General features: G+C 46.2%; 2 protein-coding genes across 2 annotated transcripts; both read right to left on the bottom strand.

Moving 5' to 3' along the window:
- Positions 1 to 3,257: 3,257 nt before the first annotated feature.
- On the bottom strand, positions 3,258 to 6,024 carry LOC109757814 (multiple C2 domain and transmembrane region protein 6). The gene has a single exon (XM_020316648.4). The coding sequence runs from the start codon at positions 5,904 to 5,906 to the stop codon at positions 3,534 to 3,536; it is 2,373 nt and encodes a 790-aa protein (XP_020172237.1). The 5' UTR covers positions 5,907 to 6,024; the 3' UTR covers positions 3,258 to 3,533.
- A 10,711-nt stretch (positions 6,025 to 16,735) lies between these two features.
- On the bottom strand, positions 16,736 to 17,510 carry LOC109757808 (defensin Tk-AMP-D2). Its single transcript, XM_020316641.2, has 2 exons — positions 17,347 to 17,510; positions 16,736 to 17,250 (listed from the first exon to the last, which is right to left on the bottom strand). The coding sequence occupies exons 1-2, from the start codon at positions 17,414 to 17,416 to the stop codon at positions 17,072 to 17,074; spliced, it is 249 nt and encodes an 82-aa protein (XP_020172230.1). The 5' UTR covers positions 17,417 to 17,510; the 3' UTR covers positions 16,736 to 17,071.
- Positions 17,511 to 17,824: the final 314 nt, after the last annotated feature.

Raw genomic sequence — 17,824 nt, forward strand, 5'->3', positions numbered from 1 at the left:
TGTAGTTTGCTACGGTCGAAGGGACCAGCGAGGCCGGTGGCGTACGCCCGGTGGCGCAACTGCCGATGAAAATCGCGGCGACTACTGTCATGGCGGACGATGGCGGCGTCTTTGATGTCGTTTCCTTATCGAGGCATCGTTGTTGCAGCTGGCGTCATCAGGCTCGGGATGCTCCGGGGGAAACCCTAGATCTGGGTCTCCCGGATCGGACGACGATGGCGTTCTTAGTACCGCTTTCCCTCATGGGGGCATCATTTTGGAGCAAGTGATGGCTGGAGGTGACAAGAGGAGGAGCGGTGCTTCATCACACACATTGATGGTGTCGCATCTCGATGGCATGGCGCTCTGGAGATTAGGCGTCTGATGTGCGATGATGGACTCGCGCACGTGGTCGACGCTGTCTGGCATCGTGGTGGCGTCGGCGGCAGCTAGACCGGGCAAGGTTCATGCAGCAGTACAGCCCTGAAGATGGATTGGTGGCAGGTGGCCGCGGCGGCCTCATACCCGGCAGGCGTCCTGGTTGAGGAGCACGCCGGACTGGTGGGTGCCCATACCCGGCAGGCGTCCTGGTTGGGACCTCAGGTCTTAGATGTTAGGTTTGGTTGCGAGGTCTGTTTGGTGCTAGGCCTAGACTATCAGCATCGCTTCATCAATTGGATAGGAGCAGCGACATTTTTATTGCCTAGACGGTGGCTTGAGTCTTACTGTTGTATGACTTTGTAAGGTCTTGTGTGAATAATTAATAAAATGGCTGCATGCATCGTCCAGATGCAGAGGCCGGAGGTCCTCCTCCATTTCTAAAAAAAAGATACAATCTGGGCCAAGATTGGGCTTAAACAGCTGGCAACATCCTCTGAAACAACTCAAGACCTCCTCTGCTATGAACAAGCGCCAAACCTACATGGAAGTCACGAAATTTCAGTGAAATGTTGGTGTAGTTTGCAGTTCGTTAGTTATGCATAGGCCCTACTCCCTAGTTCCTTGCCTAATCCTTATTTCCCTAGCTAGTGTCCTCGTTTTAAGTTTGACCCATAATAAGAAAGAAACAATGGTGTAGTTTCCAACAAAACCTTGGCGACCCACATATTTAAATACGTGATTTTGGGATCAAAGAATTTCATTGCCTACACCTCGAAAACTCAACGCAAATCACTGGAGAAGGCCCATCACCGCCGTCTGCCCCACGGGCTTTGCCTGTTGGCCTCCTCCGGCAATGCTAAGGCTGACCATAGTGGGGGTAACATAACTAGTATCATGTACTTGGGACTCGCAAACATGCTTATGTGGCAGATAATTAAAGAAGAGAGAGACGGTCATGGTAACATAGGTAGATACCATAACATAATAAATGTTATGCTACTACTCCCTCCGTTCCTAAATATTTGTCTTTTTAGAGATTTCAAATGGACTACCACATACGGATATATATAGACATATTTTAGAGCGTAGATTCACTCATTTTGCTCCGTATGTAGTCACTTGTTGAAATCTGTAGAAAGACAAATATTTAGGATTAACGGAGGGAGTATGTGTCATGCATGGCAATAAATGAGACCACCTATGATACTACTTTATAATACTATGCACTATGGATGTAGTATCATACACTAATACTATATGCATGATACTAGTATATTTACTTTCCACTATGACCAGCCTAAGGTGGGAGGTGGAGGTGGAAAGATGGTAGTGCCGGCACTAGGGTTTCCACCTGCACCGCCCGTGAGAGCGGCGCAGTTGCGAGTTGTATCTTTTCTCCTGAGGTCGAACCTTTTTTTTTTTACAGTCAATTGCGCCACAAGTTACTACTAATTCTTAGCCTGGCCGTCCAATAAGCTAATCATGTACGCGATCGATCAATTACCTGACCGATGCATGGCATGCATGCACGTACGCAGTAGCAACAATTTGAATGCCCGAAGCTCGGTTCTTGCTGTATCGACACCGTGCCGGTCTGGCCCAGTAAGCTTTCTTAAAAGCCATCCTTGTCTACAAATGCAATACCCACTCTGTGTGCAGCGTGCGTGTTTTGGACAAAGGGTGGTTGACCGATCACTCACAGCCACGGGCCACACCCAGGCCACGGGACATTGTGGCAACATGATCTTAGGATTGGGCCACCAACAGTTTAGGCGCTATATAGATATACATTTTTCTTTGTATTTCGTTTTCCTATTTTATTTTCATTTGTCGTGAGAACTTTGTCGGCTGTGTGCATCTTAATTATGCAGAGGCCGGGTGTAATACTTAAACCTTTTAAGTAATAAAGCGTCCTTTTTCAAAAAAAGACGAGCGAGTCCCTAAAATAACAAAATCTAGGCGAGCGATTAGTCACTGATCGATGCATGGCATGCATGCCATGCACGTACACGGTAGCAGTAATTTGCATGTCCGAAGCTAGGTTCAATTCCTGCTGTAAGTAGCTTTCTTACACATCCGCCTTGTCTACAAATGCAATGCTCAACTCTGTGTGGGTGTGTGTTTCGACTTTGGACAAAGGGTGGGTTGATCGATCAATTTCTGGTCCATTCCAGGTATTTATGAGACGAGCGAGATGGATGCCGCTCGACGGTCCTGCCTGCGTAGTAACGAAGAAGACGATGGCCATCCAAGCATGATTCATAATTCAAAGTGAGGATCCATCGACGAGGGGATGGTCTACCACGCACTGCAACCACCTACGTACGTACCCTGCCTAGATATGCATGCTACCTTGCTTATTGCCGGTGTGAGATAGGAAGACAAATACTCCATCCGTCCGAAAATATTTATCGAGGAAATGAATAAAGTATTTTCAGATGGAGTGAGTAGTATATATACTTCACCTTGGCATGCCTTCTCTACATTACTACCACCACAATACTCCCTCCGTTCCTAAATATAAGTCTTTCTAGATATTTCACTACGGACTAGATACGGAGCAAAATAAGTGAATCTACACTCTAAAATATGTCTATATACATTTATATATAGTTTATAGTGGAATCTCTAAAAAAAATTATATTTAGGAACGGAGGGAGTAGATTGTAAGGTTCTCCTTTCTGTCACACATAACGTTTCATGCAATCTTACGTACGTTCCCCTCTTCCTATCTTCATTTTTAATCTTTTTCCTCCCACCGCCTATGTTTTTTACTTATCTTTGTTACTCCCATCGATCCATATTACTTGTCGCTCAAATGGATGTACCTTGAATTAAAATACGTCTAGATACATACGTTTGAGTGACAAGTGATATGGATCGGAGAGAGCACCTAAAAATGACATAAGCTTCCCTTTCCTGCCGGTCAGAATGGTTCATCCAACCTTAATTACATAGGTTCCCTCTTTCTTATACTCCCTCCGTTCCAACATAGATGACCCAACTTTGTATTAACTTTGGTACAAGTTAGTACAAAGTTGGATCATCTATTTTGGAACGGAGGCAAGAGAGAAAGTGATTGATATCCACCGCGTGATCTCATAGAGTAGTGTAGTAGTGAACGTATATACTAATACAATTGTAAACTTCATGCAAGAAAAACAATGGCATGGTCATAGGAGCATATCGCCCTTGGCTGGGAGGCGCCTGTAGAAGTTGAAGGGCGCCGACGGCTGCTTGCTCCGGAGCCGGGGGTGCCGGAGCATGTACAAGCCGGCGAGGACGGCCACCACCCGAAATGGCGTCACATAGAGCACGATGGCGATGATGAAGGAGAGCGTGATGAACATAGCAGTGGCCCTAGGGTCGCGCCAGCTGAGCAGGGACTGGGCGCGCTCCCCCTGCATGGCCAGGTCGCCGACCACCGTCTGCACCCTGCCGGCGACACTTCTCAGCCGGTCGTACCTCATACGCACCACATCGCCCGGCCTAGACGTCGGGAACGTGTCGAACTCCTCGTCCAGCTCGTCCGGCTGCGCCAGCTCCGCGTGCGACAGCGCCGTGTCCATGTGCGGCGGGTTTCGCGGCCGCCGCCGGTAGTTCCACACCCCGATCAGGAATATGTACAGGAACACCGTCGACAAGATCAGCTCCGGGTAGCACACGAGGATGAGGAACAAGACGTGGACGAGGCTGGTGGTCAGCGGGTTCTTCCACTTGCAGATGTTGTCGAACCACTTGCCAGCCGCTAAGGCGCCGGAGAAGAGCGAGATGATGCGGTTGAAGTTGGCCTTGCTCCGGCGCAGGCTGAACATGTGCGAGTCCGCGTCTAGTATGTACTCCACCACCTCCCGCCGCAGCGGCGGCTCCGCTTTGCCTAGTCGCGTCGCCACCATCTGCATCGCCAGGAATCGTAGGGAGTTCAGCTGCAGCACGGAGATGGGGCTCGTGTAGTGCATCTTGGGCAACAACGGTCGCCCGTACTGTGCCAGCATGTTGGCCCACGCCGTGCAAGTGAACCGGACTGCCAAGTGGAGCTCCCCCGTCTTCTTCAGCCCACCCGGGGTCAGTGCCATGAGCGGGTAGTAGTGCGTGTACACCCGGTCTGACTCCAACGCCGAGAGGCGGACGCGCACCTTGCCGATCCTCTCGTCCTTGGTGTCGCCATGGCCCTCGAGATTTTTGTTGTTGAAGACGGCGATGGTGATGACGGTGCCGAGGTCAAACACCTCCCAGATGTACTGCTCGTTCCAAGCGTGTGCCGCGGTACCGAGCAGCGTGCGTGTGCGCACCCACTTGGCGCCGTACTTGGCGACGCAGTAGGGGTTCTTGTTGCCGCCGAGGCCGCGCGCGCTGAGGATGCCCACCTCGAGCATGCCGATGGCGCTCTTCCGCAGCTTCTTCGCCGCCGGCTGCAGGTCGCTGGTGTAGTGCGTCGACTCGTCCAGCACATGGTACGCCGTCTCTAGGCTCATCTTGAGGTGGATCTTGCTGGCGAACGTCTTGGAATGCTCCCGGTGCTTGGTCCCCGTCGTAACATCCGCCGCCGCCTGTTCCACCGTCATCCCACGCGACAGGTTGAACCATTTGGACGGCACCGACTTAGCCAGGTCGTTGCGCGGCACGTTTGACGCCACGGGAATGATGACGCGGCCGATGGGCTCATCCCCGGTGGCGACCTTCTCCTCAACCGTCACCACCAGCGGGTCCTCAAACGGCTCGCAGGCCACCAACATGAAGTCGTCGTTCCACACCGGGTTCGCCGGTGGCTGCCCTGGCCGCGTCCGGCGAATCTGGCTGCCCATCTGGATCTTGGCGACAGTGGGCTTCACCGGCGGGTCTTTTGAATTCTCGGCACCGATTAGGTCCTTGGCCGCGATGACAGAGACCTTGAGGTAGATGAGCTTCGGGGAGTAGTACACCTTGGAGCGCGTGTTAGTGAGCCCCGCCGTCGATAGCGGGTGAGCGCCCGAGTGGTACGCTTCTGGGAATGCTTCGTCGGCCTGGGTGCCAATCCAGACGGCGAGCATGATCTCGCCGAGGCTGTGGCCGTGGTGGAATCTCTCCCCATGGGCGTCAGAGAGGTTGTACCACTGTGGGGCCAGCGGGCTGTCGGGCGGGATGCACTCGGGGATGTCGGACACGTCCAACACGACGCGGCCTACGAAGTCGTCGCGGATCGTGTCCTTGTCCTTGACGATGACCTCCAGCTGGTTGGACTGAAGGTTGGCGAAGGAGAAGGCGAACGTCTGGTGCCACACGGGGTTGTGGTTCTTTACCAGGTGCTTGGTCACGCCTTTGAAGTTGCCCAGCTTCACCTCCACGTACGGGTCCAGCGCGCCGGTGACGTCCATGGTGGGCAAATCGCGCGCCTTCACCACGCTTACGTACAGGTACTTCATTGGCTCCACCATGTCGTACGTCGAGGCCATTTTCGTTGCCGCCAACGCCGCGCCGCGTGGGCCAAGCTTCGCGGGCAGGGGCGGCTTCGTTTCCACGAGATTGTACGCTGATCCAGGGGCCGCCTGCGCCGGGGGCTTCGCCATGGCCACCGTCTGCGGTGGAGGTCGAGAGCTGGCTGCCTAGGCGTTGTAGGATGGGCGGGGTTTAGCAGGACGGCCGGCCGGCCATGCTTCTATGGTTCGCTAGGTAGTTCCGTAGGTGTGCTCTGTTTTGGGCGCGTCTATCCTGATATATATATATATATAGAATTGAGTAGATTCTTTTAGAAGGCCCTCAATAACCATAGATGGAATCTATCCTATCTTTACAGTGCGATGGCTGACTATTCATGGACTAGCTGTAACTACTGTTTTTTTCTTGGGATCAACATCGGCAATGCGGTTCATCCAACGATAAACCAAATTCCAGTTATAGGACTATGACACAATCAAATCTGAATGAACAAATGTTGTTCTATATATAGTACTGTACATTATCTCATATTTGTACGGTTGTTTAACTGACTAGCTTTTATTTCTAAATAACAGATCAAACGATAGTATCCCATCGTTACTAGCACCAACTAGCTAGCCTGCATTCGATGTACGTATTACTCAATGTTAAAACGATAGTGCCCTCCCCATTTGTACGTACGTATGTCATCCCCCATCGATCCATCCATTCATTTGAATTTTATCATTATGAATCTCTCATGCTCGTTTCATTGGACCATCCCATCATAAATTGTTGGAATGGACCAGAAATCGATCGACCAACCGCATATGGTTGAAACATTATTGTTTAGTACGTACAGTAGTACTCGATGACGACGCTGACGGGAGAGATCATATCGAGTGGTTTTGTTGACAGTAAGGTTAGCTAGCTTGTTCCCACTAGTAAATAAATCTGACCATCGTTTCCTAAACATATGTATGTTTGATGAGGATCATAAATAAAATATCAGCATCCGCAATACGAAATAAGTTAAATATGAAAATACTTTCCATAATGCATCGAAATGATACAAATTTGACATTATCGATATTAATACATTTTCTATAAACTTGGTCAAAGATGCACAAATTTGACTTCTGAAAAACCAATCCACCTTATATTTTGGATCGAAGGGGCATAACATTTGGCTTACTCCCTCCATTTACTTATACAAGGCCACTATGGAATATATTTTTTGCATCTATACAAGGCCACCAACAATAATCGAGGCAAAATTAATGATGTTTTTTCATACTAGCAACATGTTTAATACTTGCATGCATGTAGTCATAATGACACTTAGCTGCTTCCTCAACTCAGTTTTCTTGCATGCATGTGGTGTCCCTCCGTTTCAAAATATAGCGCGTCCTCGGTTTCTGCGTTTCAACTTTGACCATAAGGTTAACCAACGAGACCGGCTGCGGCGGAGCAAAAATTATACCGGTGAATTCTTATTCAAAAGAAGTTTTCAATTATATAATTTTTGCTCCCGCCGCAGTCGGTCTCGTTGGTTAAATTTATGGTCAAAGTTGAACCTCGAAAGCGCGGGCGCGCTATATTTTGGAACGGAGGGAGTATTAAATTTTATATTGATACCTATAATTTGAGTTTGTGGCCCTGTATATAAAAATGGCGGGAGTATCAAACTAGTAGATAACTAATTATAGTAACCAACAAATATAGATAACTTTACATTCTCACTTTTGATTACAATATCCTTGACAGTGTCTATAGTTATGCTTCTTGCAATAATGTACTATATCCTATAGTTACCCTGGTGAGGTCGCTCTCCTACCAACTAGCTCAACGCATTCATGTTTTGTTAACAGTGAATAAAGCGGTGTGGTAGCAATGGTTTTAGAGGCCCGAATTGTGTCGTTTGGGGCAAGAGTATTGAACAATAGTTGACATGAAGCAACAAATGGCAGTTGAACTGAGAAAATAGGGCACATCAATCATCAAAAGTAGTTTTTGTCAAGGCTAGGTACAGACGTTTGAGTTTGAACAAAGGATCACACCCCAGTGAGGGGTAGGAGGCCGTGCCCCCCCCCCCCTCCCCCCCCTCCTAGTATATTAACTGTAAGGACACTTTTTTACGATACAAAGTTCACATTGCTTAACAAAACGTATTCTGAATAGAAGATGGATAAAGCCAAAAAGGAACTCAGTTTAACCTGATGGCCACATCAAATGCGCTTTGCTTTTCTGCTCGAGTCTTTATATTTCTTCTCAGGTGTAATTCACCGGCAATTACCACGAGGTGTCGGACGTTGGTTGGGCCATCAGCTTCAACAAGCCGCGATCTGATGCGCACACTCAACCTCGCCACCTTCTGGATGGGCCTCGCCATGAACATTACCCACAATGCAGACTTGTATTCTACATCCTGGCGGTAGCCGAGGCAGAGTGCTGCCTGCAGAGCAACAATGTGGCCACCGGCTCCATTACGGCAGATAGCTGGGCACACACCATTGAAGAAGGAGAGCTGAGGGATGGACCACCGGCCATTGTTGTTGTTCTGTCTAGCAATTGTTAATTGGTTTGGTAAATACACCATTTTAGATTTCTCAACAGGGAAGAGGCGTTGCCCCCTACCCCTTGAATCGAGGTACGTAGTTTCATCTGTTGGGCCGTGCAACTCTGTATATACTAGTACGTGGGTACGTGCAGAACACAGTAACAGTTTGCATTCTTAGAATTAGTACTTGCAGTACAGCCAGCTTAAATAAACTCGACCAGAACTTCACTGCTTTCAAAGAAAATCTCAAGGTGCAAGCAGTATGAGTTTAATTCATTGCGTAGCCTATCTTCAATACATGTGCCAGTGTGTGCGATTGTTGATTCTGTTACAACCATGGTCAAACTTTATAAAGTTTGACATGTGAAAATGGTAATATGAGATCCAAAAAGAAACTGAGCGAGTAGTAGTAATGAGCCAATTCGGTATCTGCTAGTGGACCATGGTGGAGAATGGTCAATTCTTCCCAGAAACATAGAGCTCCAAGATAGGACATGGTTCTTCGCCATCTGTGCTGCCTAATTCCTAGATAGGGGGGGGGGGGGGGGGGGGGGGGTGTTAGTTCAAGCTTGTTCTTGTTTAGACAAATCCATTCGGACTCTTATTTTTGAAGACAATTCCAATATATATTGCTGAAACTTCATTAAGAAAAACAAGTTTGCTTGCGAGAAATGGATTTGTTACACCCCATGAACATTGATTCATCGACAATTGCAAGCCCCCGGTGAGAACAATGGAAGATCATTTTCTATTGCAACATAACAAAATGAAACACGACAATGTCATGGTGCAACAGGAAAGAAAAGGAGTGTCACATGAAGCATAAGTGTGAAGCATCAAATAAGTTGATCTTATGAATTTCTAGGTGATACTTACATGCAGAAAATATTTTAACTATACCAAAACACAATGCCTGGAAGTAAAATGAAATGATCACTGTGCCAAAATAGAATAACAGAACATGACGATTTTATTTTGGCACCATGTACGTGCCGTCGGCGGCCATCCCAAGTCCTATGTCACGGATATACATGTGGGCACACACGCTATATATGTGCATTTGAACTCCATATAGTGTACGCATTTAATTATAGTTTTTACTAGTTTCTACCGACAGATACAATACATCCCGGTGTTCTATTTTGGCGAAGGTACATGGTTGAGGCAATACAGATTCGGTCCTTCTCTGAAGACTGCAGAGAAGTTACCATACGAGAGGACCGAGGAGGAAATTAGGAAGATCGTGCGAGCCGAAGTGACAAACTTCTTTGAAGGGGTGAAAGCAAAGACACATCCACCTCCGGAGGAGAAGGTAGATCCGGTGAAAGCAAAGCGCACTCTGGCTGCCCTGACAAAACCACCAAAGTCTCCGCCGAGAGGCAACTATGAGCGCATTCTTGCAAAGACATATGCCGAAGCGGAGCGGTCGGGAAGTACTGTCAGTGATCAAAGGTTAAAAAAACGACGAGCTGGGAAAAAAATTGCCCAGCTCGGCGAACAAGCGAACCAATCGTGCGCCCCGCTCAAGGTGTCAAAAGACATCGTCGCTAATGATCCGAGGATGGTGCCCGGTTATAGCAATCTTGGAGATTACCTGCCCGACGATGTACATTATGAAATCATGGAGGTGAACGAACACAAATACCATTACGGGAAGCCTCTCGTCAAAGATGAAAGATCTCTAACAACGATGATGCGAAGATTAAATGATTGGTACATGAAAACCTGCAGAGAGTCTGATGGTACGAGTACTTTGACGCTGAGAGTTAAGCCGGAGCATGACCTCGTTGGAATTGAACTGCTGAATGTTCCATTTGAGGATTTCTTCCAGTTTTACAATCAAAAGGCCCTCGATAAAACAAAAATCACTTGCTACTGTCTCTAAGTAGTACTACTTCTGTCATTAAGTCTCTCTATATAGGTCAATTCTTTCATTGCATGTATTTATAATTATCCTCACTATATTATGCAGATTGAAGATCGCCGAATTGAAGAAAAGACAAATCGGTGATATTGGGTTCATTAACACAAATCTCATAGATGCATATACGGTTGAAAAACATCCCAAAGAAGCCGAGGCCAACTTGCTACAATCGTTGGTATTAAATCAAAACAAAGATATAATACTCTTTCCTTACAACTTCAAGTGAGTGTTACTGTCTTGTGCATATTCGGTTTCCCTTATTAGTCCAGGTTATGGTAATGTAATTGATGACTTATGCATGCATGCGCAGCTTCCACTATATTCTCCTAGAGATTAAGCTTGAGCAGGGAGTAGTAACCGTCTTAGACTCGAGACGAAAAGATCCCCAGGACTATGCGAACATGACTCAAATGCTCGAGAAGTAAGTTAAATCGATCATTATCCATCATATCAGCAACTTTGTTCATTTCCTGATATCAAGTAATTGTTTTCTTTGTCTGGCAGGGTTTGGAGAAAATTCACCACAAAAGCTCCGGGACTGCCGAAGAAGCTGCAATTTAAACACCCGAAAGTAAGTACTATAGTAGCATGTTCCGCGCATCTCCTAGTGATTCAAGCGCTAGTTTCATCAATACCATTTAGCATGCTTGCTTATCAGTTTGATTGACCTCTATTTCTTGTAAAGTGGTTGTGGCAGGAACCGGGAATAATTACTGTGGATACTAAGTTTGCGAGTCCATCCGCTACACGACCTGTGAGCGGGGCTACACTGAAGAACAATATGAAGTGCGTAAGCAATAATATTCACAATTTTATTTTATTACCATCATTTGTGTTGAGTTTCATTTATTCATATATATATGTATTGACCCCCTTCTTCAAATTAGATGTTTCGGAAGCGGGATGAATTCCTAGCACCAGATCGTATGCGAGGAATTCAAGAGGAATTGGCGGCATTCTTCCTTGACCACGTGATCACTGAAAACGGAGAATACTATGTGGACCCTGTGTTCTTACAATTTAATTAGGAGATTGTATTGTAAGAGATAATTATTGTATATATGTAGCCGGTAGTGTCGGATAGATATACGAGAACTTGTTGTTCGACCAATCTCTCGGAGAAGGAGAGGTGGTCGATATCACTTCTCTCTGTATGCATATGTTCATGACGATCTTCTGTTTCCTTCATTTGATTACTAGCTAGCGTGTCTAGTCCTCTCCATACGTATATAGTATGTAGCGTCGACCAAGCACGGAGATAAGAGAGGACACTTCTCTCTATTAATTAGTTAGCTAACACAATATATGAAACACCTAAATTAACCCCCCAACCCCCCCCCCCCCCCCTTTCAAAAAAAACAAAAACCCCAGCCCCTGAAATGCTGACGCGTGGATGCCTATTGGTCCCGGTTGGTGACACCAACCGGGACAAAAGGCCCTGCCTATTGGTCCCGGTTGGTGGCACCAACCGGGACAAAAGGCCCTGCCTATTGGTCCCGGTTGGTGGCACCAACCGGGACCAATGGCCCCCCTGCCTGGGCTGGCAGCAGCGGCCACGTGGAGGACCTTCTGTCCCGGTTCGTGTAAGAACCGGGACTAAAGGGTTAGGGCTTTAGTAACGACCCTTTAGTCCCGGTTCGAAAACCGAGACAAAAGGCCCTTACAAACCGGGGTAAAAGCCCCTTTTCCTACTAGTGTTGTCATAAACAATAAATGAACCAAATAGTTATAAAAAGATAATATATACCACATCCGAATCATAGACAGGACGAGGGCCGACGGGGGCGGATACCAAAACCATCGCACTATGTAATAAGAAGGAATAATAAAAGTAACAAAATTAGACTAGTATCTATCTAAAGTAAGAATTTTTTTCTTTCAGAAAGAAGATAAGAACAAGAGGCTCACCACGGTGGTGCTGGCGACGAGATCGGCGCGGGCGATCGACGGCGGTGAAGACGGGGACGGGACGTGATGGACCGCTAAACCTAGACAAATCTCGGGGAAAATGGAGCTCGGAGGTCGAGTTTCGAGAGGAGAAAGATTAACTAGTGTGGCTCCGACATTTCATCGAACACAGGGGGCTAGAGCACCCAAATGCCCTCCCCTCGCCGGCCAGAAAAAACAGAGCACTGTGGAGTGCTCTGCTGTGGTGATGGGGTATATATAGGCAACTCATTGGTCCCGGTTCGTGGCACCAACCGGGACTAAAGGGGGGCATTGGTCCCGGTTGGTGCCACGAACTGGTACGCATGCCCCCCTTTAGTCCCGGTTGGTTGCACCAACCGGGACCAAAGGCCTTGTGCTGTCCCGCGTCAAAAGTTTAGTCCCACCTCGCTAGTTGAGAGAGCTCGAGAGTGGTTTATAAGCGCTGCTGCGCCCACCCTCTCGAGCTCCTCTCAACTGCAGGCTTTCGGGCCTAACCGTTCCCTTTGCCTGTGGGGCCTATTGGGCCTTCTGCGGGCCTGAATCCTGGCCCATGGATGGGTTTCAAGTCGTATTCAGGCTGTGGTGGCCCAGTAGGTGGCATAATTTTTTCCCTGCTTTTTGTTTTCTCTTTTGCTTTATTTATTTTGTTTTGTTTCTGCTTAAAACAAAAAACTTATTTATTTTATTCCAATTTGTTTCGAATTACTTATGTATTTTACTTTATTTATTTTATTTTTATTTATTTTACTGCTGCTATTTTTATTTATTTTACTGCTGCTATTTTTATTTATTTTACTGCTGCTATTTTTATTTATTTTTATTAAGGTTTATTTATTTTATTTACTATAGTTTATTTTATTTTATTTTATTAAGGTTTATTTATTTTTATTTATTTTATTAAGGTTTATTTATTTTATTTACTATTAAAAAATGAACATAGATGCGCCTATAGAGAAAATTCAACCTAAATTCATAATAAATTTCTATGAAATTCAAAGAAATTTACTCTGAATTTAGGTCAAATTTCCTGTATAAGGGCATCTATTTTCAATTTAAGAGGAGCTCAACAAGGCAGAGAGGGATGGGCTTATAAACCGGTGTGAGCGCCCTTCGGGTGGCCAGGTGGGACTAAACTCTGACCGCAACTAGGACCAACCCTCTGGTCCCGGTTCAAGCCACCAACCGGGACCAATGGTGGTGGGACAGGAGCGAGGCCCATTGGTCCCGGTTTGTCCCACCAACCGGGACCAAAGAGGCCGGACGAACCGGGACCAATGCCACCAAGGGCCCGGCAGGCCCCTGGCCGCACGAATCGGGACCAATGCTCACATTAGTCCCGGTTCGTGACTGAACCGGGACTAATGTGAATATTGCCCTGTGACCAAAGCCCAATTTTCTACTAGTGGCAACACAAGTCCCACTATGCCTACGGCCATCGTCGGCATAGTTCCTCTATGCCGACGGTTCTGCTACGCCGATGGGTGCTGGAGGTTTACCGACGCTACCTGTGCCGGCGGCCACCGCCGGCATAGGCTATGCCGACGGGGATCAGGCCTTTGCTGACGGCTTTCCCCGTCGGCGTATTCGTGGTTTGCTGATTGTATGCAGGACAACACATATGGAGGGAGCCCGTAGTCACATGGATAACCCACGATGTCCCTTTTTTCTTTTGAAGCATTGATTTTTACTGAAACCGCAACAATAATAATGCACCAAAAGACCAGCAGTTGTTATTAACAAAAATGATTGTGTTCATCGTAAGATGCAAGGCCGGTACAACTTTCCCCTTTTCGATTTCTTTTTTCACACAAACACTAGCAAGGAGCGTGTGCTGCTACAGACCCATGATAAATTAGTTCAGATATGACTAGAAGTATACTAAATATTCTCAATGACCATGCAAGCCAAAGAAAATTGAGCAAAGACAACCGGGCATTATTGATCTATTGTAATGTTCATGGGTATTACAAAATCATCGTGGGGCATACCCAACCACATATGTCTTTACCGAGGAAGATAAATACCCAGCCAAGCTATCATGAGCTTCATGATTAGTAGCTTGAAATTCATGAACAAAATCACATGAAATAATAGACCTTCTACTCTGCTGTATCTCCCTATTGATTCCTCCATTGGATCCACCAGCTCCACCTTGAATACCATTCACTACCACTTTGCAATCTGAAGCTATGTGTAGGCGTTGTAGATTCAGGTCCTCTGCCAATTATAAAGCTTCTCTACAAGCAAGTGCTTCTAGTGAGGGGTCCAACATCCCCTGAATAACCAAGACTGAAGAGCCCAGATATGCAAAATCTCGATCTCGACAAATAAATGACGTTCCCCCCATGTTGTGGTGTATGGAGACACCAGCATCAACAATAATTTTAAGGAATCCCTCCGGAGGGGGATCCAGGTCTGCTTCCTCCGAACCGAAGGTGTTCCAGCCTGTAGGGTGGGTTCTTTTATTTGATGCAGCTCTGAGATATCTGGTAATAAAAAGATGAGTGGAAAGCGGACTTTGGTGGATCCCTTCATGAATGAGTTTCCTCTAGCAGTTGAAATTGCCCACACAAGGTTAGTCGCGTGATCTCGTGATGAGATAGCACATTCAACATTTAAAATAACCAAATCCTCGCCATTGGTTCAGTGGTAGCAATCATGTGTTCTAGCAGCAAATTGTCAACCAGTGCCCACACACATCTTGCCATTGTGCATTCAATCAGATCATACCTCCAAAAATCTAGCATACCACACACACTGCAGCTGTCACCGGTGGACATGTTCCTATGCTTGCGTACATCCTCAGTGGGGAGAGAATGTCGTGCAAACCTCCACAAGAACACTTTCAGCTTTGCCGGAACCATAACTTGCCAAAGAGTGTCCCGTGATGTACTGGATATATTATATATGTGGACGGTCAAGTCTTTGGACGAGGCAGATTGCCGACTCGCTACAAGCAAGGGATACATGCGCGGAATATAATATTTGATGTGGAACGCGTTACATAATATACATTTTGTTTTCTTTTTTATAATAGAATAATATCAGTTCTATTTTTTTAGGGGAAATAATATCATTTCGTAGAAAGCGCACATCCCTCCCAAATCAGGTATGTTCGGTAAGTGGGCTCGCCCATGTTGGCTCCCTTTCACCCTTTATGGGAACCTTGCAACCGGTTGCTTTTTTTTTCTTTGTTACTTTCTGGTTTACTGCTTTTCTTTTTGAGATTTTTTTAATATTTCTCCTTTTATTTTTATACTCCTTTTTAATTCATGAGCATTTTTTAATTTCTGAACATTTTTTTCTAATTCACGAACATTTTCTAAAATTCATGTATACAGTATTTTTTAAAATTCATACATATTTTTCAAATTGAAGCCACCAACAGAGGCATTGCATACGGATGCCCATCCATGCTTAAAGCCTGAAGCAACGCCATGACCATATTACATCACCACGCAGATTTAAGAGCCACGAACACGGAGGCAGACAAACTAACTAAACTACCGAGCGTGTGCTACTTCGTAAGCATATGGATTCTTAGTCTCAATGTTTTGTGTTTTGATCAAACACCTAAGCATTTTGTATCATGTGCTACTTTAACATGTAAATTCTACCTACCAATTGGTTAACTACATTCACATGCATTTGCATTTTTGCTGCTGCCTAAAGACTCAAACATGTTTTCAATAAAGAAAACACTACAACTGACGTAGTCTGCAATAAAGAGAAAAGGCATTGTTACCAAGGTAATTAATGAGTCCTTGTGGATTTACAAACAAGTCTTTTTGGAGCATCGATTTTTTTTTTCAGACCTCCACGAATGTCATTTCGACCTGAAATTTTACACGCAGTTAGAACATTCATCAATGTTTATCACAAAAAAATTCAGAATTTTTTACTATTTTTTCGATTTTACTGTTCATGCGGAAGCATATGAGCTCGGGATCAAATACTCCATGTCCCTAAGTAGAGATCTATTTTGCACTAACCTGTGAATAGAAAACTTGCTTGATCTTCACATACAGATTAAATACATTGGTTAATTCATCGCTAGAACAAAAGAAAAGTGCTTGCACTTGCACCACTGAAACATCTGATTAAGAGGAAGGGCTATATACACGAGGAAGGGCTATATACACACCTATGGTTTAATTTCATATGATTTTCAGACACATAAATAATTGATGCGTTGTACTGCTGATACATAGAAGATACAACCTACAGTGCAAAAACTTACAATTTGAATGCATTGCGATGCTCAATTACTAATGTTTGACCGAACTTATACTGCTGAACAAGTATTGGAGTTTGACTAAATTAAATATGTGAGATAGTTTTATGGGTTGTCTTTCCACTCTTTTATAAAATTGGCCAACCTTTATCTTCATCGTTGTCATAGACTAGCCATGTAGCCTATCCATATTTCCAACAACGCAATGACCATATTGAGGCCGCTTAGTCTATGTTTCGTTTTGTCGGTTTTCATTTCTTCCTTTCGGTTATTAAACTTGTGAGCATTTTTAAAATGCAAGAACTTTTTTTCAATTCGTCTATACTTTTGGAAATTCACAAATATTTTTCAAATTAAAGCCACGAACGGATTCATTGCATATGGGTGTCCGTCCATGCTGAAAGGCTGAAACAACGCAATGACCATAGGGATCCCATGACCATATTACATCACCACACGGCGGCCGGCGAACTAACTACACTACCGAAACGCCGACCGATTGTCACCTAAAGTGCGTACCTCCGGATGCATGGAGATGAACCATTATTGTAAACGAAACACACGAAGAAACTACTGACGGACGTGAAACAAATGCAGGGACGATCAGATCTAACTGGCCGGCACACGCATGGATGCTCTGATACGTAGCATCCATCGGATGACTTCTTGCTTAGCAGGTCCGCTTGCAGAAGCACTTGCGCTCGAGGCGGTGGGAGTTGCACTCGCCGTCGGGGAAGTTCTCGGTGCGGCACACGCCGGCGCAGTTGCTGTCGCTGAGGCAGGTGCCCTTGAACTTGTGGCTCTGCGACAGGCACGTCCGGGCCTCCACCACCTTGGTCGTCCCCATCTCTGCATGCACACGTACGAACCATAGTAATTATGCATCGGTCACCGTCTATCCATGCATCTTCTCACCGGCAAGAAAGAAGCACGCTGTCGACGTACCTGTGGCGACGAGCAGGAGCAGGAGGAGGAGGACGGCGGGCGTGGCGGCCGTGCGACTTGGGGACGCCATCTCTCTGCTTGCTCGCTTCACGGGAGAGTTGGAGTCTGTCTTGTCTAGCAAAGCCAAGGTGTTGTGGAACTGTGGATACAACTACAAGACGAGGCAGGGGTTTATATAGCCAGAGAGAGATGTACAGTAGAGATTAGTGGTGGTTGGTGGGATATATTAATTCCACCTTGCCATGGCAGCAGGGCCAGGGGTGTCCAATAATTCAGTCGATTGCATGCATGCCTGCCGACATGTGCTGCTCAGCTCAGGCCAGGGCCACGGCTGAGTGAGTGGAGCTCGTCGGCAGAGCACTGAATGCCGATGCTTTTGCCTGCGACGCTCAGAGCTGGGATTCATTGCTTTCTGCCAACTTTACTTATTTTGCCGGCCTACTCAATTTCTCTTTGATGCATTGACAAGACGACAAGC

The sequence above is a fragment of the Aegilops tauschii genome, chromosome 1 (assembly GCF_002575655.3).
Source record: "Aegilops tauschii subsp. strangulata cultivar AL8/78 chromosome 1, Aet v6.0, whole genome shotgun sequence".
Taxonomy (NCBI): Eukaryota; Viridiplantae; Streptophyta; class Magnoliopsida; order Poales; family Poaceae; genus Aegilops; species Aegilops tauschii.

Excerpts from the sequence above, each read along its gene's own strand:
- LOC109757808 (XM_020316641.2), bottom strand. The coding sequence starts at position 17,416 with ATGGCGTCCCCAAGTCGCACGGCCGCCACGCCCGCCGTCCTCCTCCTC. Across the intron at positions 17,251-17,346 it reads GCTCCTGCTCGTCGCCACAG|AGATGGGGACGACCAAGGTG; the intron begins GTACGTCGACAG and ends GTGTGCATGCAG.
- LOC109757814 (XM_020316648.4), bottom strand. The coding sequence starts at position 5,906 with ATGGCGAAGCCCCCGGCGCAGGCGGCCCCTGGATCAGCGTACAATCTC.